This window comes from Diorhabda sublineata, chromosome 4 (genome assembly GCF_026230105.1).
Source record: "Diorhabda sublineata isolate icDioSubl1.1 chromosome 4, icDioSubl1.1, whole genome shotgun sequence".
Classification (NCBI taxonomy): Eukaryota; Metazoa; Arthropoda; class Insecta; order Coleoptera; family Chrysomelidae; genus Diorhabda; species Diorhabda sublineata.
The window spans coordinates 1,483,620-1,510,821 of record NC_079477.1 but is presented as its reverse complement, the minus strand read 5'-3'; the positions used below and the strand labels follow the sequence as shown (position 1 = coordinate 1,510,821).

Below are 27,202 nucleotides of genomic sequence, written 5' to 3'. Positions count from 1 at the left end.
TAAGCCAATAGTTAATAACATGCGATCATTTGAACAGACCACTGTTTCGCGCGCTTCTCTTATAGGATCCGCCATTAATTTCATAGCTCGAGGCCGATCAATCGCGGGAGCTTTAATAAATCAACTTTATAGTCAGTTCGTACTTGTAGAACTACCGACTGTAGAAAAATGGCACAAATATTTAATAAGAATTGATATTTTGTTAATTACCGCCATGTCAGCATTCACAAAAAATGATAAAAAATATGTTTTATAAAAAATAAATTTATTTTATTTTGATTTTTTTTTAATACCTGTAACAACCAATGTACTTTAAATGTAGAAAAAAAAGGATGTTCCAGTTACTCCTATAGGATTTACCACGTATAACCTGCCAATTATCAAACTTTAAAAGTGTGGTTAGGTAAAACGTCAAATATAAAATAAAAATATTTGTGGGAGTATGAGATAGAAGTCATAAAGATGAATTTAATCGAGGAAAGAAAAATTGTTATAACGAATAAACTTAAAAAGGTTCGTTACGTTATATATTTATATTATTTTTATTACAATAGATATTTCAGGAACAAGCTAATTTGTTATTATTACAAGAACGACTAATCAAAAGTTCTAAATTAACTGAAGGTATCGGTAATATTTTGAATACCTTCGAACAAAGATTATCTCGACTTGAAGATACAATACTACCAGTATACAACGAAACTGAAACGCTTCGTCGGGCTCAATGCAGTAAGTTTACTTTTCTTGTATTCTATCATCGTTTTATATTTTAATATTTTAGATATAGAACCGACTTTACAATTACTAGATAATGTGATAAATCACTATGAAGTTTCTGGAGATGTGGAACACATAATTGAGAAAGGTCCCGGTGAAGGTGGTACTGATTTACAATCTTATATATATGCTTTAGAACGATTATCTGGAGCGCAAAAGTATTTTGAAAAAAATATACCTCAAAGTGTTGAACTGATCAATGTAGTAAGTCTAATTTCCATTATTATATAACAATATTCAGTAATAGTTGTTTGTGGATGTATTAATTTGTTTTTAGACATCTTTTTTTCATAAAGGTAGTGATAAGCTTAACGCCGAATTTAAACTAATTTTGGATAAGTACAACACGCCTATTTTACCAGTGGTGTTACTTGATATGATTAATTTGGACGGTAAGTAAATAATTTATGCAATAGTCATTTTAAATAAATAAATTTTGATTTATTTTAACAGAATAAGTTTCTTTCATATCTGTTTGTAAGATAATTTATATGTTACAAAATTTTCTAATAATTTTTAGTATTTCTTTGATTTGTTGAAGTATAACACTCTGTTGAGTTTATTTTCCTTTCGCTAGTGAAAATTGGGGCAAAACAATCAAGAATAGAAGTATTACATAAACATTTTGTTTCATTACACTTTATGCTTATTTAATAATAAACTTTTGTACAAACATTTCTGATTAGACCAGTCCAAAAATAACTTTATAACCATAATATTTTGTTAGTTATAGAATATCATATTTTACTAAGTAAATTAGTATTTGTCTCCATATTGAAATGGACTTTTGTTAATCAAAAACTGTTTGGTATAAATTTTATAACAACTTTCTTCAATTTTTCACTTCTTAGATTATTGGTGATTATTTGTCTTGATTTTAGGTCTCTTTTCATAGAAAAACACCATTTTTCTATGAAAAGAGTCCTAAAGTTATCACAAAATGTAATAATAACTGAAAAGAGACCTAAAATCAAGACAAATCATCACAAAATGTAATAATAACTTTTGTTTATTCGAATACAAGTAATAATTTTCCTCGTACCACTACAAAATGCAATTTTGGCTGTCGAAATGTTTTTCAATGAGATCGTAAATACGTTTTAAAATTATTGAACGTTCAGAGAAAGCTTATGACGTTTTTTCATTAATAAACATCCGCATTTTTGTCATTTATAGATCATTTAAAATTATTTTCATACGTTCGAAATTATGGCAGTTGATTTAGACATCAAAAATATTACAATTTAGAAAGTAATTATTGATAAAACGTTCGTATTTTTATTTTTTGATTGTTTATTTCAATTTTAACGCATTAAAGGTCATTACAGCTTATAATTGAGGGTAGTCGGATTGTTTTTCTCCCTGTAACTAAATCAAAACATTATTAAACGTTTTAGAGGGTTTTAAATGTTTACAATTAAATAATTTTCTAATCGAAGATTCATCGGGGAAAGAAGTGAAAGTGATGCCAAAACAAATACCAGATGAGGCAAAATCCCATTTAATATTGATAGCTAATTGGCTCTTAGATAATGGTAGAGATGAATATTTAACGGTTTATGGGAAAGTACGGGGTAGTGTCTTACAAAAATCACTTAATATGTTGAGAAATCATCAAAAATCTGTGAGCGGGGGTAGTGTGCACGGTACAACAAGTTCCCCTATGCTAGTAAGTAATTAATTGAAAAGGTATATTCTAATTCTAATATTGATAATATTACAGAAACCAAAGTTTCCAAACAGACACGAAGCTTCTAGGAAACCTTCGACGAGGAGAATAGGGCAGGTTTTTGAAAGAAAAGCCAATAAAATGTTTCTGAAAGCTTCTCATACGTTGGAACAATCTACGGGTTTATCTTTGGGTACTCGTAGAGCCTCACATTTAGGTACAGTCTCAATTATTGTATTATCTTTTAAATAATTTATTTTATCATCTAGATACGTCTTATACCGGGGAAGAATTGGATAACGAACAAGAAATGGAGAATTACTTGATATCTGTTATAGCTCTACATAGATTGATGCAATTTGAACAGATTTTAATGAAAGATATTATAACACCAGCACACCAACCGAGAGTATTCGAATTAATTGTAAGGGAAGCTATGGACGCCATAGTTCAAGACGGAGAGGTACATATTTCAAATAATTTTAATTAATCGCTCCGACTTCATTTTTTTTCCAGAATATAGTTTCAAGAGCGAAAAAATGTATCGCCAGACACGATTTCGCAACGGTCTTAGTTATATTTCCTATATTAAAACAACTGCGTAACTTAAAACCGGATTTCGAAAGGACAGTCGAAGATTATGATTTGAACGTGAAACAAAAATTCGATCAGATACTTCAGATGTTGCATTCTACTGTAAGCGGATATTTTCCGAATGAAAAATATCTGGTAATTGATTGTATAATTTGGTTTAAGGGTTCGAAGGCTTTGGAAGATTTCGTGGATAGTATTAGATCTGATTCCGTGACGCAATTACCCAGCGATGGTACCGTTCATGAAATGACCAGTAACGTTATAATGTTTTTAGAGCAGTTGCTCGATTATATAGATACCATCGGGATCGTTTTAGAAAATGACCAAAATTATTCGAGACAATTGAATAAATTGAAATTTACAGATAAAAGCAAGGCTCTTCTAGGACTTTACATAAGTAGAATTTTTTTCTTTTGATCGAATTTTTGGAAAATTGTTTATTTTTTTTTTATTTTAGAAAAAGTTTTGGCGCAACTGAACCATACTTTGATAAGTAAAAGCGAACAGTACAATGATACAGCTCTGAAATCGTTATTCCGTTTAAATAATAATAATTACGTACTTAAATCGTTACAGAGAACTAATTTGATGGATATTTATCTAATTTCGGAACCCAATTGTCAGGATTATTATTATACCTCCATTCAGGATAATAAGAAAATGTATTTGCAGAGGTGAATTATTTTTAATAACGAATCTATCGATAAGTCGCGTGATTAACAAAAAAAAACACTTTTTTGCCAAAATTCATCAAAGTAACTTCTCGTTGATGTGCTTATAGAAGGATTTGTCTTTGGCTTTAAAATCGGCTTCAATTTCATCAATCGCTTCTTCATTTGAGCTGAATTTCATACTGGCGATCATTATTTTGAAATCAGTAGTCACTAGGGTCCCAATCTGGACTATATGGTGGATCAAGAAGCAATTCGATGTGTGATTGTCTTCTTTGCCTATAAATTCTTCAGAATTTTGTATTCATTCAGTTTGTTTTCACCATGTCATTTCATCAATTTGCCTTTGACTTATTTTTTATGCTTTTTCCCTCGTATTCTTCATCAAACATTCTTTCTTTCTCTTTATATCTTTTTTTTTCAATAAATTCTTCAGCTTGTTGTATTGAATCAGTTCATTTTTACATTTCTATTAATAATTTGTCATTTTTATGTTTTTCTCCTCACATTCTTCATCGCATAATTCTTTTTTTTCTATTGTCTTCTTTGCTTAAAATTTCTTTCTCCTTTTCCAATTGTCTCCCATATTGAGTTCTTCCTTTCCGGGTAGTTTTTGTTTGAATACGTATTTTAATTTCCATCTTCTTCGTTTTTTATATTTTCTTTTTCATTGTTCCAATGGAAATGAAATTATCTAATACTTTCTTAACTACTATGTTTTAATTTCAGCTGGAATAAATTATTAAACCATATCAGCCCTGATGATCCATCGATTAATATACACAGTGATAAATTAAAAGATAAAGAAAGGGCAGTTCTCAAAGAAAAATTCGCTGTAAGTCACTTTTTATAATAATTTCAATATACGCAATCCATTTTCGTAATTAAAATATGTTGAATACGATGTACCAAACTTCCATATCAGCAACTTATTAACCAAAAGTATTTCTGTAGCGTATGAAAATATTCCCAAAAAGAAAAGTTTATTAAGCAGTAGGACATTTAAAGTAAAATATCTAATATGGTATGTGTGTCATTTCATATATTCCAGCTTGTTAAATACTTTGTGTATTGTCCAAAATTTGAGCTCAGGAGATGTCATTTTAACTCCGTTTGGCTACTGTGCTTTGTCATTCGTATTTAACCCTTTTATTTTGATACATTGTAAAGTATTTAACCTTTTTTAAGGTTTGAATGTAGGTTTTTTTGTTTTTACAGGGTTTTAATAAAGAAATTGAAGATATATCGAAAGTACAAAGAGGATATTCCATTCCGGATATTGAGTTAAGGGAAAGTATAAAAAGGGATAACAAAGAATTGGTGATTCCAAAATATAACGCCTTTTATAACAAGTAAGTTACATTTTTTTTTGTTATTAAATTAGAAAGTTACGATTATTTAGTCATAAAACTGTTTTTTTTTTTATTTATTAATTTATTTCTATCACTTCTATTTGTATAAAAAGTACTAAGAAAATAGAATTTATAAATTTGTCATATTACTTTGTGTAGCTCGAAAGTTTATGACGTTAAAATTTCAATAGTTTCTTCAATAATACTTTAACTAAGTTTCTCAAAAGAGGATCTGTTCATTACAAAAAAAAAAGATTTTGCAAACAATATAAAATAATTGAATTATTTCAAACAAATCGAATACTAACCTCTAAAACCAATGAAAATGTTATAATTATCATTTTAGTAGAATAACTAAACAGATTTACTGATACATTTTTAGAAAAATATAACAATTCAAATAAAACTTTTCAATTTTAACAAGTATTTTTCGTTCATCATCTTGTATGTAAAATTTGAAATTATGTATTTCAATCTCTTCTTCTTTCTCGTTTTTATTTTTCTTCGTTCACAATTTGTTTTTCGTCGACAGTTATTGTAAAGACTAATAAGTCAACTGAACATCGAAATGTCAACGGGATAATATAGCAAACTTCATTGTGGTTAACCTTTACAATTCAACTAAATCGGGTAGTATTCAATACATAGAGAAACGTTTCGCGATTCGAGGTTATGTTCATTTCACAGTTTTAGTGGTTATCTTGTCCTTTTTGCAGTATTTATTGTATTTACGAAGACTTTTAAGCTTGTATTGTAGCTTGGTGGTTATTTTTAATAATAAAGGTAAGTTTGTGGCTTCTAAACCATTTTATTCATTGTACAATTTCAGAAAGAAAATGTATTTTTAGTATCGTTTTGTTAATTTTCTTATTAATAAATTTGGATCAATTTATTAGGTTATTTGGATACTTTATAAGTTGATCACAAAAAATGAAAAATAAAATTAAGCTGTTATTTTATTTTCATGTTTTTTTTGAAACTATTTCTTTTTTCTCGTTTTTAATCTTTCTTCTTTCACAATTCCTTTCTTGACGAAAGTTACAGCAAAAATAGACGAATAAACTAACTTAACATACAAGGTAATTACGAATGTCAACAAGACATTTCCAACTACATTATCTTTTACCAGTGGCGTAACGTATAAAATTCATCTATTTTGTAATGGATAAAAACAATTTCATTTTATTCTTTTTATATTCTAGAATATAAATTATTCAGAAAAAATGAAACTTTCATATTTTTCTTTTAATATGATTTCTCCTTCTTTCTCGTCTTCGATCTTTTTTCTTTCGGAATTTCTATTTCGTCACTGATCGCAACAGAACTTTACCAATTACCTAACCTAACATTCAAGGTACTTACAAATGTCAACAAGATATTTCAAACTTCATTGTTTTTAACCAGTGGCGTAACATATTTTTCTTAACTATTGCCGTTACATGGTTTCCAACAATTTCGTATTTATTTCAGATACGCGTGTCTTCATTTTACGAAAAATCCCGAGAAATATATCAAACATAAACCAGATGAAGTTTCCGCCATCATAGATAGACTTTTTGACGTCGCTGCGTAGTTATAATATATTTATTGGATATTATTATAAAAAATAATTGAAATTCTCTATAATTACATAATTTATATATAATAAAATGTTTTTATTTAATAAAATATTCTATATACGATATGTACAGATTTTTTTAAGAATATACAGGATGTCCTTTGTAAGACTTCCATTTAAATCAGGGTTATTTTAAATCTACACGAACATAACCTAGAAAAACTAAATTTTCTAACATTAGATGCCTGGTTAATTGATGTTCATGTTTTTTCATAAACCATTTCGTCTTCTTTCCCGTTTTTCATAATTTCTTTCTCGTCGAAAGTTACAGCAAAAATAGACGAATAAACTAACTTAACATTCAAGATAGTTACGAATGTCAACAAGACATTTCCAACTTCATTATCTTTGACCAGTGGCGTAACCTATAAAATTCAACTTCAACTTTTAAATTTTTTTTTCAAAATTACATTGAATTGTTTTTATTAAAAAATTTTATTTTTGAAAGTTTATCTAATAGCGTATAACTCCTATAACAGTTACAGAATACTCTAGAGTGTTTAAAAACTCATAACTGGAGGAAGAGGGTAAATCAAGGTATAAAATTAAAAAAAAAACGTAAAAAATTATAAATAAACTCCAAATTTCTGTTAATTTATTTATATAAATACATCCAGGTGTTATAATATAACAAAATATTTATAGTTATCGACAACCACATTCCGCTACCACCATATCTTTATAAGCATATCGGTAAGTAAGAACCCCATTAGTGTCTACGTATAAAATAGAAATAGAATCCAAAACTGTTGGGACGCAACAGGATCTGGTGACCTTTGAAGGCGCTACGCTATGCAGAAGTGCTTGTACTATAGCGTGCTTAGTAGGATTCAGATGTTCTGCAACTGGATAGAAACAACGACCTTGACATTGATACGCCTAAAGAAATAAATAAAACCATCAACTAATCACCGAAAAATACTTTTTTATGTACCTCGTAGCCGCTTGGTTGAACGATCCACGTGTCATAATTAATTTCCTTAAAATCCACGTATAACGGTTTTTTCTTACAACTGTTTCGTAATCTTTTCAATTTCTTTATTTGTTGCGTTTTTTTAGTCAAATTATCGTCGTCCCATAGTCTATTTGTTTCTTCCTCGTAATCATCTTCGATGCTACGCTTTTTTCTGAACGACGTTGGTATCTTGAAAATATTTATAATAGAAATATTCGAGAAAAAAAAAAGAAAAGCGTACAACTTATCGAATAATAAAAAAGTGCGATCTTAGACAACACAACAGTTGGTAAACATGATCATATCTTAGATGTGCCATTCGGCATCTGTTCTGGTTATGACATATATGTAATACTCCTATATTAATAATAGTCAAGTCACTCTCACTATTTCGACTAGCAATATACATATACATACACAATATACACAGTGATAAATTAAAAGATAAAGAAAGGGCAGTTCTCAAAGAAAAATTCGCTGTAAGTCACTTTTTATAATAATTTCGATTGACGCAATCCATTTTCATAATTGAAATAAGTTGAATACAATGAACCAAACTTCAATTCATCGACTTATTAACCAGAAGTCTTTCTGTAGGGTACGAAAATATTCCCAAAAATAAAAGTTTCTTACTTTGTGTATTGTCCAAAATATGCTCCTCTTCTAGTTCTATTTTGGAGTTATAAGCTGACACAGATATCGATGGTCATTTGAGCTTATTTTAACTCCATTTGGCTACTCCTATATTAATAATAGTCAAGTCACTCTCCCTATTTCGACTAGCAATATAGGTAGGAGTACTACATATATGTCATGAACAGAACAGATGCCGAATGGCACATCCAAGATGGCAGACACCCTCCATTCTTTAGGGTAACTTTACTCATATTATCATGGTTATAAATATAGTTTTAAAGTATTTAAAAGCGCTTGAACTTTCATTTGTGTTCGGGTGCGAGAAGATTTCTATCGAAAACTAGTGGAAAATCAGTAGGATTCTGACTAAAGCTCTTTACATATAACGAAAACTATTCAACTGCACCCAAAGCTATAAGTTTATCCTTATAGTTTTCAGCTGCAAATTTATTATAACTTTGTAACCATAAAAAGTACTCACTCGTGTTTAATGAACTTAATACGTAAACTTGAACGCAATAATAAAAACTAATTTCCACAAAACCCCCGTAATTTAAAAACAAAATAGACACAAGTTTTCTAATTTTTGTACGCACAGTGACTAAAAAAACTGCTAAAATATTGTATTAGTTTCACCTCTTAACACTATGAAATAAAAAAAAAAACAATAAGAAACAACTTTCACTACTAAAAAAAAAAAACTATGAGAAGGTAAGACGACTACATACATAAATTGTTTACTACACGGTCGCCATATTGACATAGATCAGTTGTTTTCGTATATCGCCCAATAACGAATTGTCATCTTAAAACGAAAACTCCATCTATGAGTTAAATCTTAAACTACAACTACTTACCACTTTTTTTTCGTTTATTACGAATTTATCATTGGTTTTAGAAGACGAATAAGATAACAACAAAACGGGATAATCGTGTTCAAAATCTTCATCGACCGGCATTAGGGATAATTTCAAGTTATCATTGACTTGCGGTATAAAAGTGTATACGGCTATAACTATTTTCAAATATTTGGAATTTTTGTTTAGTATATCGTTTACTGGTGCAGTTACGTCGAAAGATATCCACGAATTATTGAAATGGTGAATTTGAATTTCTTTAAAGTCTAGAAGATTCTTAAAAGTATCGTCGTAAATGGATATTTTCAATATTCTCTTCACTCCTTTAAGAAAAATAATTAAATTAATTAGATACAGTTTGTTATGCAACCAGCTAGACATCTTCTTGATATTGGTTGCATATGTTTAAATCTGTTACCGGTGGATGTCAAAATATTTTTACTGAATGAGTTAAATAAATTTCTATAATTATTCTCACCTATTTCGTTATTGGAATTAATATCGAGAAGAGTGAGTATTTTTAATTCTGCACTTAAAAATTGTTCGTCTTCAGGTGAAGATGGTATATTGAAAATAAGTAGATGATTTTCGGAAATATGTTCAAGAATTTCATTACCTTCAATGGGTTCTGGAAAATATTTACTCAAAAAAATTAGTAAACTTGATAAAAAAATTTAGTGGATTGTTACCTGCGTGTGTCGGTATTAAACTCCTAACAATATCAGGTCTTTTCATACCTGAAATATTCCCCATCTTATTCTTCTCATACAACTCCAACATAAATTTCGGCACATGAATTTTTCTTCTTCTTTTATAACTACTAACATTTGTCGCACTGGTTCCGCTTACTTCGATGTTCTTGTTAACATTGGTGGCATTATTTGCACCAATGAAATTCAAGTGAATAGAAGTCGATGTTGGTACGAATATATTTTTTAAAAGTATCAAAAAATATATCCACAAACAAATTAATATCGGTATCGATATTAATACTGGAAGATACATGTTACGAGAAAAATAGATTTTGCTTACTGGACTCCTATTTTTGAGCGTCGAGACGCAGCAAATACAAAAATAAACAGGGACGTAACACTAAAGGGGGCTCGTGATATTATAACTACATCATGTTTTTAGTATCCCAATAAGTTTTATAATCTAAAATTTTCCCTACATTTTTCTATTATTACATTTTTTTTACAATATATTATTCATTATTTTAGAAGAATTTGAATTTTGCATTGATTTTTTTTAAATAGAACGACTTCCTTTTCGTTTCTGATTCATTTCACAATTTTAAATTTCGTACACCACTTGTATAACAGTTTCTACTTTATAAGCAGGGTTCAGATAGATCACCTATCAGCTGATTGATAACCGAGTACTAGATTTATATCAGAGTTTTCGAACGTCGCGTTCAATATTCGATGGAAATTTAAAATTTAAAACATTATTTATTTAGTTCTATGATAGATTCTTGTATGATTTAAAGTTCAAAAAACCATAGACAAATACAATAACCCGTCAACTGTCAGTTTCCGAACATCATTGAATGTGATCCAAAAAGTCGTTTTGTAAACTTCTTTGGTAGTTTTTTTATATTTAAAACAAAACTGTACATTATTATTGTGGCAAAAATGCAAGTAAGTCGCAAAAACAACGGTCATAGTGGCAGAAAAAATAATTCAAGGTTATCACTTCTTGTTTATACACGTATGGGATTGCAAGTTGAAGCAAATGGTAGTTATTCATTTCTCGTATTCAATATTTTGAATGATTTTAACATAGAATTGTGAATGTTGTGATACATTTTTTAAAATTTAAAAACACTTCAGAATATTTTGAAACTCTTTGTATCTTTGTAAGTATTATAAACAATATTCTTTATACTATGCAATATTATAGAACTTTCATATAAATAGAACAAATCTATTCAAGTATAAATATCAATTTGGTGTTTGTTTCAACTTGTTTTTCAAATGTTCGAATAACTATCAATAATATGAACTAAAAATATCAAACAAACAATAATTTTTTGTAGTTTCTTATTTCTTAGGCTCCTTTATATGTTTTTATTCCTAAATTATCCTGTTTCGATTGAGAATTGGCCTTTAAAAAGGTAAAAATAATCTGAATCATATTTTGATAAAGACTTATAGGTCAAAACGTCAAATTTTTTAAATGCTAATTTTCAAATCAGAATTTTCTAGCAACAATTACAAAACAATAATTTGCTACAAGAAATATTCCTTAGAAACGAAGATTCTAATTGAAAGTATTGGTTAAGTGATTAAATTCATGTTAAAGAAAGTGTTCTGGTACGGCACTGGTGTTAAGCGCTCACTTGAAATCCATTTTGACTTATCTTTTGTATACGGTTATCAAAATGGTCCTACTTGACACTACACGTATTCAAAATAAAATCGAATTATTAATAGAAAACATTTATCGAAGATAATTTATTAGGAGGTACAATGAGGATGCAGAGAAAATAGAACTCGAATTTGTTATTGACTTTTTTTATATCATCAATTTACATTCTTTTTTTATCGGAGAAAAATATAAATATCGTATTTGCGTATACTGTTATTGTGGATTTGGAATTTCATATTTCGCGCCTTTTTCAATCAGCTTGTCTGAAGCAAAATCAAACGTTGCCACGTTTACGTTACGTTTCCCATTAAAATCATATATGTAAAGAAAGTGAAATATAAATATATATTGTGCCAACTTGGCAAGTGTATTGCTAATTTAATTCCAAATAATGACGTTTTACATTATTGGAGAAGTGAATTGTTCATGTTAGATTTCTCTAATTTATTATTGAATAAAATAGACAAAGCATAAATACATAAATGTCAAAAATGAAAAATTTGGTTATTAGTTAATGTGAGTATATATGTATCTTTTTCTTTTTTATATGTTAATCGATTTTCTATCTCACTTTATGATTGAAATAGTATAGGAAAGCTGCTAGTTCTATAATTCATACATCACATTCTTTTTCATATAATAATCGATTTTATATTTCATTTCAGCTGATTCACGATTGATAAATAAGGATGGAGATATTGCTGGTCTATTTGTGAAAATACCTACATAATTAATTTGTGATTATATGCATCTCTTTCTTTTTTTAAATGATAATGGATTATCTATCTCGTTTTATGTTTGTATTAGGATAGGAAAGTTGCTAACACTTATGAAATTTATGCATCTCACTCTTTTTCATATGATAATCAATTTTTCATTTCATTCGACTTATAATTGATAAACAAAGATTTTGCTGATTTATTTATTGAAATAATAAAGTGGGAATATATGCATCGCTTTCTTTTAAAAATGACAATGGATTCTCTATCTCGTTTTATGTTTGTATTAGGATAGGATTGTTGGTAGTTTCAATGTTAATTTGTGCATCTCTATCTTTTTCAAATAATAATCGATTTTCTATCTTATTTCATATGATTCCTAATCAGGATAGGGTTTAGGGGGGGTTTTTTAATAAAAAAACACTTTTAAGAAATAACATTTATTTACATTTCATTTCAGATCATAAAAGTTAGTCTCTAAACAACACAGCACACGTAAATCAATTTAAACAAACGTCTTTAGAAAAACAAAGTCACGGAATCCAACGTCAACTAAAAATCGATTTACACATATCGTTATTCTTCTTGTTTATATTATAGGTTAACCCCGGTATGTTGTATTTTTGGTACTTCGATGTCCTCATTTGGTGCTTACTGCCAGGTACTCTCGCCATTTTGTATATATTATGCCTACGAATGAATTATTTCGAAAATATTCCGGAAATATCAATACGACACTCACCTAAATACTGAATCGGGCTGCGTGAGTCTCATACAGAGCTGCGCGTTGGAGGAGAAGTCTATATCGGTTTGTAGGTCCAACTTGGTTTCGATCAAACCTCCAAACTCCACCTGGGTTTTGATAAACGACGAATCGATTGCATTTACCCCGACCACAACAATTCCACCACTGAAACATTCATTTCAGCCCTGAATCGAACCCTTTATAACGAAAAAAAATAATAGTAGAATTGATAAATGATTTTGTTTTTAAATAACGTCAAGATATTTACGTTTTTTGTACTAATGATTCGGCAGTTCTACTCCATATTGAAATTTCGATTTTTCCTGATAAATCGAATGATGCGGCTCCTTTGAAATTGACGTTCATTATAAAACCAGGACTTAGACGGATGTATTCGAAATGATCTTGCAGCAGAGCCAAAATCTAAGAATTTCATTGTAAAATTTCATCAATATTAAATAGTTATTACTCACAAAAATTCCTATAAAATGCATTTCCTTAACTAGAACTAAAAAAAAAACAATATTTGGCTTACTTGAAACGCCGGTGTTTTTTCTGAAGCCGTCCCTGACCACACGTGTCCCATAAGTTCGCCTTGACCGTTAAAGAAAACGAACGGACGAATTTGTGTGTCCATAACGGTTAATTCTATACCAGCTGTCGGGTTTTCTTCTTCAGTTTCTTCTTCCTCGGTGCCACTAGAAAGGAAAGTGTGAAGACCACCCGAAAATATACCCAACTAAAATAAAAATATAGCGGGAAATAACAAACACATAATAAATTAATAATAAAGATGTTTTGCATTGTTGCCACGTTGTAGCTTTTTCACAGTTAGTAGCATAAAATGTTTTTGAGAGTAAAGAATCAGAAGTTTTACGTTTTGATTTTTATATAATTTAGGTAGACAAGATGGTAACGAAAATTGAGTAAAAATTTCTACGGAACATCTTATTTTGGTTGTTAACAGGTGTGGTGATTTCAAAAATCGAAATTTCCTCAGAAACTACTACTTTATACAGGTGGTACTAAACATTTCTTGTAGAAGCACTGGTTTTGACATTTGACAGACGTACCAATAGTAAAAAATGAATTTTCCTTTGAAACTACGAAATTTAAGTTATAAACAATTTAATATATTTGATAACAAACATTTGGTAAACAATTTTGTAAAACATCTAGTTTTGACAGTTGACAGGCGTACAGATAAACACGGAATTTTTCCAAAAATTGGTATTTTGTGTTATAAAATTGGAAAAATACGGGACTATGACGAAAATGTCATAAATAATTATGTGAAATATCTACTGACAAGTTGACAGGTGTCAATTTGAGTCAAAAATTGACATCAAATGAAAATTTGAGAAAAAACATTAAAAAATACGATAAATTTAAAAGTCGGAAAATTTGACGTTTAGTTTTGACAGTTGACAGGTTGTATTAATTGCTGACATATCTAACAGTAAATTTCCCCAGAGATCATAAATTTATGAAAAATCATAAAAAAATTATACTACAACATGAATATATGGCGTAATAACAAATATTCAGAAATTCGTTTTGACAGATGACAGGTCTTTATCTAGATAAACAATTTTATTGAGAAATACGAAATTTAAGTCATGACAAATGACATCATAAAAAACGAGGCTACAAACATGAATATATAGGGTGATAATAAAAATACAGTAAATAATTTTACGGAAAAGTTAAGTTTTGACAGATGTCATGTGTTTATCTAGTGAACAATTAGATTCGATAGAGTCATTTGGTAAATAATTCACTAGAACGTCTTGTTTTGACAGGTGATAAATTCAAGAATAAATTTCACCAGAAACCATAAATTTAAGTCATGACTAATGACATCACAACAAATGAAACTACAAACAAGAATACATGGGGTGATAACAAAAATTCAGTAAATAATTTCATATAAACGTTTTATCTAGTAAGCAATTCGATAAAGTTCTTGTTTTGACAGTTGACAGGTGCACCTGTTAAACCATTTTGTTTTGACAGTTGACAAATTAAACAACAAATTTCCTCAAAAACTATAAATTTAAATAAATGAAAAATGACACGAAAAAATCTACAATCGAGATAAGTCAGCAACAAAAAGATATAAAAGGATATAAGATATGAAAAAAAAAACTAAAGAAATTTTATACTCACACTAAAAATCTCCTTTCTGATATCACCTTTCTGGAAAACTACATCTATGGACCCCCTTTTCGCTATACCAGATTTCATCTCTTGCACACTCACCAAACTACCATTACTCGAAGGATGCTTGTAAAATGTCCTAGTTAAAGCAGTCGATAAACCTCTAGGAGCAAGTCCAGAATAATTATTTATCTGCACTGAATTTTTTATAATTTTCTCTACTCTATATTTGAAATCGTCGTCAGATTCAGTTAGCATCTTGATCCTTTGATAAACGTATTGTTTGATTTCGTAAGCAGGATCTTTTGATATGAGGAAATTGAGTATATCAACTAAAAGTTCATTGCTAGGCTGGGATTCTAAAAGTATATCAACAGCTATAGTTCTCGAGCTTGTATCGTACCTAAAAATTAACGAAAATTATATTAAAAATCCTGAAAAGTAGAAAAATATATTGAGTGGTAAATATTTTGGAAAATCAAGTAGAAATACAGTTAGATTTATCCTTCAGGATAATGCAAACTCGAAATGATACATAAAATTTAAATTCAAAAGCAAAATAATTAGAATATGAGTAAAAACCTTTTATTTAGCTGGAAGAAAGCTTGTTTGGCTGCCATCAAAACTTCCTTATCCCATAGAGTCGAACCAAAAGCTTTGATCGCTTTCCATGCTAATACTCCTTCTTTTTGAGTTCCTTTTTTAATATATTCTAACAAAATTGGGATAGTTGTAGGTGATTTGAGATTTTTTAGGGCTCGAAAATATTTGTGTTTATCTTCGTTTTTAGCATAATCCAAATTGTTAATGATAGTTTCTTCTACGTCTCTGATTAACTACAAACAAAAGTCGTATTTTCATTATTACAAAATTCTATTGTTTTTATAATAATATAGCTTAAAAATATAGAATTTTGCGACCTATTTTGTTATTATTCTATGTAAACAATTATAAAATAATCATGAACTGTTTAAATATAGGAGAAATCTGTGAAGTGTCATATCTCAATTGACCAGTGTTGCCAGATTTTATGAGTATTATTGAAATTAAGGAAATGTATTGTTATAATGAATGTATTTATTTCATTTCAAATTTTCATCAGCTTTATAACCACATTGCTCAAAAATACACAAATTTACGACCTATTTTGAGCAGAAAAATAACTTTTTGTTAATATTTATGTTTTATAACTTTAGAATGGTTCTTAGTAAGAATCAATTATAATGAGTGATCTAAATATTAGTTATGTCTGTGGAGCATGACGTTTCAATGTTGCTGAATTTTAAAATTATTATCGAGATTAAAAGATTGTAAAATGATATTTTTTGCATTTAATTTTAAAAATTGTATAGTTTTTATGACCACATACCAGTTTGGGACCTACGTCGAGTAAAAAGTTTATTACTTGTTATTATTTATGATTGACAACTAATCCAAGATGGCGATTATTTAGTAAAATTAATAACATCACCATGAACAATTTAAATTTACGTGATATCTGTGAAGTTTGACAATTATCCAACATTGCCGGATTTTCCAATTATCATTGAGATTAAAGAAATGTAAAATAATGAGTATATCTAATTATATTTCACAAACATTTGATTTGATTTTAGCTTCATATGCAGCTTTTTCATAAGATTTTAATAGTTAGAAATAAAGAAGAATGTAAATATTTGAAAAAAGATGAAAAAAAAACATTCATCCATGAACATCTACCAAATCCACTTAGAATAAAACAAAAACCTGGCAACATCTTCAAAATTTATAAAATCATAAATCTAATTGACGTCTGTCAGTTAACGAAAATGATCGACTAATAATTTATAATAAAACTTGAAAAGTGTTATATAATATCTGTAATTGTTTATATTATGCAAAATAATATACAATTTTAACAACAATAACTTTACAAATGCAATAAAATATTACGAAATATTCAATTCGAGATAAAACAAAACGAGCGGTTATGTCATCGAAGTAATCGATTATGGTATCGATTATAAAATCGAACAACTACTTACGTTAAATTTATATTCGCTATGAGGTCTCTGCGATATCTTATAAGCCATCGACGCCATCGTTAAAATCATAGTTTCTTTAACTTTCTCGGGTATACTGACGGTTTTAGTGAATTTTTTTAAAACATCTTCGAGGACGTCGGGATTCGGATGCGAAGAAAAAGAAAGCGCCCAAAGGTATCTCTCGCTTAAATCGATTTGATCCTCTTTATCGAAATGCAAATTTTTCATAACGGCTTCGTGGGAATCCGACGTTTGAACGTACCCCAAAATGTCGTATAATTGATGTCTACAAGAAAAAAAAAGCAAAAACTTTGGTTACAAGAACAGGTCGTTACCTAATATGTAGTAATGGTTGCATACGTTGTAGTTACAGCGCTTATATTAAATATTGTTGGTTGCATAAGATGTAGGTACAACGTTTGTAAGATGTGTTAATGGTTGCATAAGATGTAGTAATAAAAATAAATGGTTGCATAAGACGTAGATATAACTTTTGTAACAGTTATTATTGGTTGCATAAGATGTAGTAGTTTAAGAATGGATGGTTGCATGAAATATAGTTACTTTACTGCTTTTGTGTTAAAAATTGGTACGTACAGAATATTTTTATTCTTCTTAGACGTCACTACTTTACTTATATCTTCTTTTTTCGCATTTCTAGCGGAATTTACCAATTCAATGATGGCCTTAGCTTGCTTTATGCTACCGATATGTTCTATTTTCAAATTATTTCTCAAATTCCCCACGACTTTGTTAAATGTAACGATTTCGTTGGTTTTAACGGGTTCTATTTCGGTAAGTAAATTTTCTTGGTTAAATGTTATTCCGGTGGTTTTGCTTATCTTTTCCACGGCGTCTTCTATATAATCTCCATTTACTGAATCGATTTTTTCACTAGTGATGTAAGTTAGAATTTGTTCTGTCTCGACTCGATTTCCCATTTCTTCTCTAGACGTTAAATAAGAAACGTGAACGTCTTTGGATACAACGGAAGCGAGTCTAAAAGGTCCTTCATTGAAAACATATTCGACGCTACTGTTCGATTCGATTTCGACGCCTAAAATCTTATTTAGATTGTCGATATAATCGAAATCGTCAGATATACAGTGCGTCTTCAATTTAGAAAATTTGTGTGGTGATAACGACGAGTAGTTTATGACGCACGTGCCCGACGAATCGGTTTCCTTTGAGTCGACGTCAACAAGTTGGAACTAGAAATATAGAAAAAATCATAAAACGATAAATTTGTGGAAATTTTTGAATGTCACCTGTAGTAAACTGGCGATTCCTTTCTTAACGTTCTTCATGGATATCGATTCACTTTTCGATATGAAGATTTTATCGATTTTGCCTTTATTCCATATAACTAAAAACGGTTTGTTATCGGCGTTATCCAAATTTGAAAAATCAGAATCGGAAGTGATTTTATCAGACAGCATATGCAATTTCAGAGGCTTTAACTGCAAAAATTTGTAAAATATAAATTAAATATAAAATAAAATTAAAATATAATTAAGTATATATGTATAAGTAAAAGAGTTTGAGTGAATGAGAGGGACTGAAAGATATTGAGTGTGAGTGAGATAGAGAATAATACATTCGGAGAGTGAGTGAGTGAAACTGGAAGACAATGAAAGAGAGAGAGACAGAAGAAAACAGTGAAAAAACGAGTGAGTGATAGAATAGAATAGAAAGAAAGATGAATCGATGAAAAAGGAAAACAGCAAAACAGTGAGAGAGTAAGAGATGAAGCTAGTGAATGAGTTTGAGTGAGTGAGAGGGACTGAAAGATATTGGGTGCGAGTGAGGTAGAGAATAATACATTGGGAGAGTGAGTGAGTGAAACTGTAACACAATGAAAGAGAGAGAGACAGAAGAAAACAGTGAAAAAACGAGTGAGTGATAGAATAGAATAGAAAGAAAGACGAATCGATGAAAAAGGAAAACAGCAAAACAGTGAGAGAGTAAGAGATGAAGCTAGTGAATGAGTTTGAGTGAGTGAGAGGGACTGAAAGATATTGGGTGCGAGTGAGATAGAGAATAATACATTGGGAGAGTGAGTGAGTGAAACTGTAACACAATGAAAGAGAGGGAGACAGAAGAAAACAGTGAAAAAACGAGTGAGTGATAGAATAGAATAGAAAGAAAGATGAATCGATGAAAAAAGAAAACAGCAAAACAGTGAGAGAGTAAGAGATGAAGCTAGTGAATGAGTTTGAGTGAGTGAGAGGGACTGAAAGAGATTAAGTGCGAGTGAGGTAGAGAATAATACATTGGGAGAGTGAGTGAGTGAAACTGTAACACAATGAAAGAGAGGGAGACAGAAGAAAACAGTGAAAAAACGAGTGAGTGATAGAATAGAATAGAAAGAAAGACGAATCCATGAAAAAGGAAAACAGCAAAACAGTGAGAGAGTAAGAGATGAAGCTAGTGAATGAGTTTGAGTGAGTGAGAGGGACTGAAAGATATTGGATGCGAGTGAGGTAGAGAATAATACATTGGGAGAGTGAGTGAGTGAAACTGTAACACAATGAAAGAGAGGGAGACAGAAGAAAACAGTGAAAAAACGAGTGAGTGATAGAATAGAATAGAAAGAAAGATGAATCGATGAAAAAAGAAAACAGCAAAACAGTGAGAGAGTAAGAGATGAAGCTAGTGAATGAGTTTGAGTGAGTGAGAGGGACTGAAAGAGATTAAGTGCGAGTGAGGTAGAGAATAATACATTGGGAGAGTGAGTGAGTGAAACTGTAACACAATGAAAGAGAGGGAGACAGAAGAAAACAGTGAAAAAACGAGTGAGTGATAGAATAGAATAGAAAGAAAGACGAATCCATGAAAAAGGAAAACAGCAAAACAGTGAGAGAGTAAGAGATGAAGCTAGTGAATGAGTTTGAGTGAGTGAGAGGGACTGAAAGATATTGGATGCGAGTGAGGTAGAGAATAATACATTGGGAGAGTGAGTGAGTGAAACTGGAAGACAATGAAAGAGAGAGAGACAGAAGAAAACAGTGATACAGTTAAAGACAGTGTAAAAGAGTGAGAAATAAAATTGGAGACATGAAAACAGTGACAACGTGATAGAAAAAGTGAGAGAAAGACAGCGAAAGAGTGGGAAACAAATAGTAAGTGAGAGATAGAGTGAGATAAGAGAAGGAGGAAGAGAGTCAATTAATTTTTTGGTGAAATAAAATAATTTTTACCTCGATTTTCAATAATTTCTGATTTCCATTTTCCCAAATAGTGGCGACGCTCACTTCTACATTGATAGTGAATCCCACGTTTTTTCCTTTCAATCCTTTATCGTTGAGCAGAACATTTGTTTCTAAATTGTATTTCAGAGAAACCCCTTTTTCGAAAAAGTTGAAATCGTCGAGGTTTCCCGCAGCCGAAGATATCAAAACGAATCCGTAACAAATACCCAGGGACCACGTAAACAGCGTATAGAAAAATGAATACGAATTATTTAAACCGAACATTTTTCGTTTTTTCCTTACTGAAAATTTTCAATTAAACTTTTGTAATGAGCGGTCGATGCTACGTGAATAATTCTTTGTAAGCGACTACTTGTTATCTTGAACGAACTGTCTGTTTAAGATGGCCCTTGACCTCGAACTCGTGATAGAAAGATTTTAATGAATAATTAAAATTTGTAGATAATTTATTATGTTTAGTTGCAATTTTGTATCAATTTCTCCATTATCTTCCCTGGAAATAAAAAAATGTTTTTATTTCCTGTAAATATATAGATATTTATATAAACAGTTCATAAACAATAAGAACAATCGATTATCTCGATACTCGTATCGATAACCACAGAACATACGCAAAGAAGAAATGCGAACTTAGCTGTTATTCAGTGGAAACAACATGGCGGATTTTAGATACCAGTTCATTCGATGGTGCGTCACAGAACTAATCTATTTTCGCGGTTTGTACAAATTTTAATATGTAAATAAATACTACGCAAAAATAAAACAGTAATTCAGTTATCGATAATTTGTGATTGAGTATTGCATTTTACAAAATTCTTCCCATTTAGAACACAAATCAGGAAATTTAAACAAATGTTTATTTACCTTGACAATTGACATTGACAGTTATGTCACATTTTTATTACACTACACGAATTATGAATTAATAATATATTTGCAAAGCAACGAATATTAGTCTCAAAAGATTTAAATCATCTCCCTTTAGCTATTTTTCTCAGTATATAATATTTATTGTATAAACTAGGACGAGTTGTGCATATTCATTCACAGAATAATTATTAATTCTTTGTGAATAACAAAATGACAAGTTTATTTTACTATGTTGTTGTCAGTGTATAATTTAGAACTTTTGCAATTGACCTCGTAATTTAATATTCATTCCGATCATGTTATAAACGTATTAACATAAATGTTCCATTGAAGTACAGTTCATTTATTTAATAATATATAATTTATGTGGTTTAAGAAACCCACTTTTTATAACCCAGTAAATTCTAATTTTATTTATTTTTCATAAACCACTTATTGATAATAAAATTACCTGTCGTACATTTTGATATTTTATTATCCATAGAATAATAGCTAAAGTACAGTTAACGTAAATAAATTCAAATCAATTTGTGTTTACTTATGAAACACCGTGTATAATCGACAAATTTTCTATTCATTAGCTTTATTAACACATAACTGTTATTATCATACTGAAATATATTTATGAAAAAATAATTTTATTAATGTACGAAATAAAAACTAATACAAAAACTTTGAGTTCCATGTCAAAAATAATCTTTTTAATAATAATTAAAATCGATTGAGTTTGAGGTTAGTTAACATCATGTAAATTCGCTTGTAGCATAATATCAAATCAGAAAACGTTTAACCAAAAACTAAATTACATGTTTTCATACTAAACTAGAATCCATCATTTAAGAATTATTTCCCTTTTGTTTATTCTAAATTATTAGTGATTCATCTACTTATATTGCAGTTTAATAACCGTTAACTGTCATGCAACACGTTTCACATCATTTGAATTAGTTGTTATTATATTGATAATATATTTGATTTTGATAATAACCTAACCTATTACATCAAAATAATAAATGGTAAAATCAATCAAATATTTAAATAATAAAACCATTGTTTAATATAAACAAGTTTTTTTTTATCTCATTACTAGTTTATAACCAAAAATTCCGTTGTTATTCAACTCCTATCTGTATACGAACCGGTTCCTTAATGAAATAATTACTTAAATTGTTTATCTACATACCTAACAAAACATTGATGACTGAGTAAAACATTTTAAACACGATTTTCGAATACCTTATCGTTTTATCAAAATGTTTTAAATAAATATCGAACAACCTGCTGTGTATTTACTTATAATTTTCTACTCGGACTGTAATTGTGTCTTCGCTTAAGTGGCTGATAATCACTATTCGTCGGTTGTCTCCCCATCAGTAATAGGCCAGTTCAATAACATAGTCAACTAAAATTTGTGCCACATTACTAAATCTTTTTTTAATTATATTAAATAACAATTTTAATTATCCCTAGCAATTTTACTTAGACGGAATCTGTAAAAGTTTTACCCATTTTTGATTATCATATCGTGATTACTACTAACAACTTTGAATTAAGTTTGATGTACTGACCTAAAATAAGCGCGAGTCCAATAATGTATAAACCGGATCTGTATATTTATAACGTTACTTTTTTAATTTGTGGACAGAATACATTGGTTCAAATTAAAGAATTAAAAGTTCCATTCAGTTGTTTCGGAATATATTTTTTGTTTGAACACCGGGATCAATTCTTTATTAACCTTGCTTTTTTGGCAAACAAAAAATTACGTGTTGTTTAAACTATTTCGAATTAAAACTAAAACACATTTTAGATATTTTATTTATTCAAATTTCATTTCTAATATGAAGATACATTCTATTTTGTTCACCATACAGAAATTATATATTTAAAATATGATAATCTAAAAATTTTATTTTGGAATATTTACAAAACAGTTTCTATCGGTAGGCAACTATTCATACAAGAATGTAAAATATATTGCATATAGTTATAAATAGTAAGATAATGAATTACCTTAAAACTTTGTATATACATTTTCTGAAAAATATTTTGTAATTATTTATATTATTTTATAGCAAAGAGTGAAGTAAATATTAAATAAACTCATTTTATTGTTTTATTTCATTTCTATAAAAATTATATGCCATTTATGACGTGACAACTTTGACGTTAAAAATAGCGGGAAATATTATGAATTAATAAAAAGGTTAAATCCCGAATTATTTTTGTGTATTATAATTAATTACTGAGTAAAAATGAGTGATTATCCAGATGCTGATGAGGAATTCGAGTTAATGTATGGAGACGAACTTGAACTTTTAAGAGATCAAGACGAAGGTGGTAGGAAATTAAGTTTTATGAAATGTATTTAGGTTATGCGTTTAAAAATATTTTTTAGAAATTTACGAACCAGCTTCAAAAAAATCTAATCCTAATAGCGAATTAACTAATAAAAGTGGACAAAAATCACAAAATAGCGTTAATAATTCATTATCGTTGTTTTCTACACAAAATGAATCTCAAAACGTTGAAGATTTTAGTTTAGAACCTTCTCAATATTGTGCATCTTCGTCTGCGACTTCTGCTCAGTTAGAAAATCACATACAAGATTCGTCTAAAAAACGTACAGCCGATGATTTATTTGGAGACATTGGTAAGTATATTATTTCTTAGATTTTTATAGTATAATTATTTATTTCAGGTGATATTGATTTTGGGGACGAAATAGATATTCAACCGAATAAAAAAATAAAGTCGGACAAAGATGAAGAACTGCTTGAGTTAATGGAACACATTATTTTGTTAAGGAAACTGAATAAAGAGAAAAAAAATTTACTTTCTATAAATAAAACGTCTTCAATTGATTATGATAGAGACAAGCATAATATCAGCCGTAGGGTACCGAAATATCCATTTGTAGGTATTACATGCCATGATGGGGAAAAAATATACGTTAGATTCCATTCGGAAGAATACGAAAAAGAAGAAATAAAAAAAATTGCTGCTGATTCTTTGGAAAAGGATATTTTAGGAGAGAGTTCGAAAAAAATTTGGGAAGAAGCTCAAATTTTGGTTAGTACTGATTTATGATGAAATTTTAACTGTTTTAAGTGAAAATTGATTTTATTAGCTATCTAAGCACTTAACTGCGCAATATGAAGAAACTGATGTTGAAATGGTAGAAGAATGTAATTCAAATAAAGAATTATGGACAGATTTATACCGTCCGAGGAAATACGTCGAACTTTTAAGTGACGAAAGTACAAATAGGATCATGTTGAAATGGTTGAAACTTTGGGATAAAGCTGTTTTTAATAGAAGACCTAAAATTAGGGAGTTACAACATAGTACTGATCAAAATAAATCGAAATTTACAAGAAATTATGAACTTGATACTAATTTGGATGAACACGGAAGACCCCAATATAAAGTGGCGTTATTGTGTGGACCACCTGGATTAGGTAAAGTGCTTGATTTCTTTTGATGTTTCTTGGAAGCTTTTGCTGGATCCGTGTTTGGGGTTTCATCTAAACAAGATGATGAAAACTTTAATTGGGGTCAATTTCAAACACCACACTTTCTAGGTTTGTTCTACTTTGTTCCAGAACGGGTTGAGATTGTAACTTTTGGAAAAAAATGAATGAAAAATCTGATTTTTGAGCTCTAGGACCACTTTTTCAATGTTAGCGATTTTTGCAGTTCTGATTTCCTTAAAAATACTTTTTTCAAGGCAAATATTCTGAAACAACTTAGAACAACCTAGAACAAATGCTATAATGTTGTTCCGTGGGTTCAAAATAGTATTTTTCTGATTTATTCTAAGAGTATCTCAGCCCTATGTAGTTTTGGAACAAAGTAGAACAATTTTCAATATTTTTATAACTCCACAGTGCGGTGCCAACTTCTTGGAGGTGCCACATCCACCAGTTTGTTTCGAACTCAGTTATACCAAACAAAGCAGGTGTAATCTTATTGCAGATGGATTCTATTTTAGGTTAGATACAAGTTGAACGTCACTGCTAACTATTTTGGAGTTAGGTTTTTGCTAATCCAACCACTGACCATAAAACTCCAAGTTTAAAGTTGCTTTTTGCTAATAATGTTTCCATTTTAGGTAAAACAACGTTAGCCCATGTGGCGGCTAAACACGCAGGCTATAACGTCGTGGAAGTTAACGCTTCAGACGATAGAAGCACCGAAGCTTTCAAAATCCATTTAGAAAATTCGACGCAGATGAAATCGGTGGTAGATCAAAAGTGTAGACCGAATTGTCTCGTATTCGACGAAATAGACGGAGCGCCGCAATCCTCTATAGACTTTTTGATCAAATACATAACCGGTACTAACAAATCGAAAAAAGGGAAAAATTTCGTTTTGAAAAGACCGATTATTTGTATTTGTAACGACGTATACGTTCCAGCGTTGAAACCTCTACGACAAATTGCTTTCGTTATACATTTTCCGCCTACTTGTAGCACACGTTTAGCGGAAAGATTGATGTCTATATGTCGTAGAGAACAGATAAAAACCGATTTGGGTACCATGATGGCTTTGGCGGAAAAAAGCAACAACGATATCAGATCCTGTTTATCGGTTTTGCATTTTTTCAAATCGCAAAATAAATTAGTGACTTTATCCGACGTTTACAAGTTCAATATAGGACAAAAGGACATGCAGAAAGGTAAATAAACTCGATAACAAAAAAATCCCATGTCACTGGCAAAAAAAACTCGAAATAATGTAAAGTATAGTAAGTTTTCTTGCTTTCACGGTCTAACAATATTTTATTTCAGGTTTGTTCACTGTATGGCAGGAAATATTTAATATGGTACGTCCCAAAATTAATCCTTTGGTACATCAAACCGATACAGTCCACAAACAAACTATGCGAGATAGAATGTCGAAAATTTTGCAAACAGTTTCTTCTTTCGGAGATTACGAGAGGGTGGCGCAGGGTGTTTACGAAAATATGATGGTTTTACAATTGAAAGATTCTTCTTTGCAAGGGATCAGTCAAGCTTTGGATTGGTTCGTTTTTAGTGATATTTTGAATAAGCAGATTTATTCTTTACAAAATTATACTTTGGGATCGTATTTACCTTACGCTTTCGTCGTTTGGCATTTCTTATTCGCCACGTGGAAATCACAGAAGTTGAATTATCCCAACATGGGTTACGAGGTGAGTTCTATTATTATTATTATTATTATTAACTATTAAACATGAAATTTCCTACGCCATTATTAACGCGTTTTCAACATTGATTTTGAGGTTATGTGAGTATGTTTAATTTCTAATTCTATGGACCCAGAATGGACAGTTTTACTTAATAAAATAATGCGGTTGTGGTTCACAATCTCGCGATATAGATTATAATTATAATTTTAAGGTGATATATAAACACATTTTATAACCTAATAACTCAATTTATATTAATTTTCATTAACAACTTATCGATAATAAAATGGGTAGTATGTCATTGACTTCGATATTTTTCATTACTTGAAGATATAATATAATTTTTGTGTTTATTTGTGAAACACCCCGTATGCACAACTAGAAAGATCTATTGAACCGTTTTATCATTTTAGTAGTAAAATATACTTACGAAACTAGATTATTTACATCAAAATAAACTTCTATCACGTAAAGCAAACATTTTATAAATATAATCCTTAATGAAGCGAGGTTATCGTCAAAATAACACAGAAAATAATGACTATTAGAAATATCTGACATTATCACTAACAATAACAATATATTTTTTCAAATAACTATGAAAGTTATTAAAATAGTTTTTGTTTAATATTAAACATTAACTTTATACGTCTAGAACATTGATTTTGAGGTTAACTAACGTCATGTGATTGTATCATAATATACACACAGAAAAAGCGCTTACATTGTTTGTTCGTCCAGAATCGATTAAAATTAACTTTTTTATAGATCTAAAAATAATTATATTTACATATATT

At 29.7% G+C, this 27,202-nt stretch overlaps 4 protein-coding genes across 8 annotated transcripts in view; 2 read left to right on the top strand and 2 right to left on the bottom strand.

Annotated features, from left to right (window-relative positions):
• Positions 1–379: 379 nt before the first annotated feature.
• On the top strand, positions 380–6,739 carry LOC130443492 (exocyst complex component 7). The gene is made up of 13 exons (XM_056778164.1): positions 380–513; positions 564–729; positions 782–981; positions 1,055–1,169; positions 2,217–2,446; positions 2,501–2,663; positions 2,716–2,909; positions 2,963–3,142; positions 3,203–3,437; positions 3,498–3,714; positions 4,441–4,546; positions 4,930–5,063; positions 6,534–6,739. The coding sequence occupies exons 1-13, from the start codon at positions 463–465 to the stop codon at positions 6,634–6,636; spliced, it is 2,094 nt and encodes a 697-aa protein (XP_056634142.1). The 5' UTR covers positions 380–462; the 3' UTR covers positions 6,637–6,739.
• A 508-nt stretch (positions 6,740–7,247) lies between these two features.
• LOC130443491 (bone morphogenetic protein 10-like) lies at positions 7,248–10,114 on the bottom strand. Its single transcript, XM_056778163.1, has 5 exons — positions 9,819–10,114; positions 9,608–9,757; positions 9,130–9,452; positions 7,616–7,825; positions 7,248–7,560 (listed from the first exon to the last, which is right to left on the bottom strand). The coding sequence occupies exons 1-5, from the start codon at positions 9,907–9,909 to the stop codon at positions 7,327–7,329; spliced, it is 1,008 nt and encodes a 335-aa protein (XP_056634141.1). The 5' UTR covers positions 9,910–10,114; the 3' UTR covers positions 7,248–7,326.
• Positions 10,115–12,642: 2,528 nt separating this feature from the next.
• LOC130443488 (microsomal triacylglycerol transfer protein) lies at positions 12,643–27,077 on the bottom strand. Of its 4 annotated transcripts, none has more exons than XM_056778159.1 (12): positions 26,836–27,063; positions 22,413–22,631; positions 20,348–20,852; positions 18,416–18,607; positions 17,745–18,358; positions 17,148–17,433; positions 15,706–15,959; positions 15,133–15,526; positions 13,499–13,702; positions 13,232–13,386; positions 12,961–13,128; positions 12,643–12,908 (listed from the first exon to the last, which is right to left on the bottom strand). In XM_056778159.1, exons 3-12 carry the CDS (start codon positions 20,621–20,623, stop codon positions 12,767–12,769), a joined length of 2,685 nt encoding a protein of 894 aa, XP_056634137.1. In that variant the 5' UTR covers positions 20,624–20,852; positions 22,413–22,631; positions 26,836–27,063; the 3' UTR covers positions 12,643–12,766. The 4 variants fall into 4 exon arrangements, with proteins under 4 accessions (XP_056634137.1, XP_056634136.1, XP_056634135.1 ...); XM_056778158.1 differs by lacking the exon at positions 26,836–27,063 and adding an exon at positions 22,735–22,780; XM_056778157.1 differs by lacking the exon at positions 22,413–22,631 and having other exon boundaries at positions 26,836–27,077.
• The window catches only part of LOC130443490 (chromosome transmission fidelity protein 18 homolog), a 44,881-nt gene continuing 41,064 nt past the window's right edge, over positions 23,386–27,202 (top strand). Inside the window, exons 1-6 of one of the 2 annotated variants that reach the window (XM_056778161.1) lie at positions 23,386–23,566; positions 23,628–23,882; positions 23,931–24,301; positions 24,360–24,690; positions 25,344–25,910; positions 26,023–26,408. In XM_056778161.1, the coding sequence (XP_056634139.1) occupies positions 23,485–23,566; positions 23,628–23,882; positions 23,931–24,301; positions 24,360–24,690; positions 25,344–25,910; positions 26,023–26,408 (1,992 nt within the window). In that variant the 5' untranslated portion in view covers positions 23,386–23,484. Of the gene's footprint in view, positions 23,570–23,627; positions 23,883–23,930; positions 24,302–24,359; positions 24,691–25,343; positions 25,911–26,022; positions 26,409–27,202 lie in introns of both variants that reach the window. The other variant, XM_056778160.1, reaches the window with a different exon arrangement.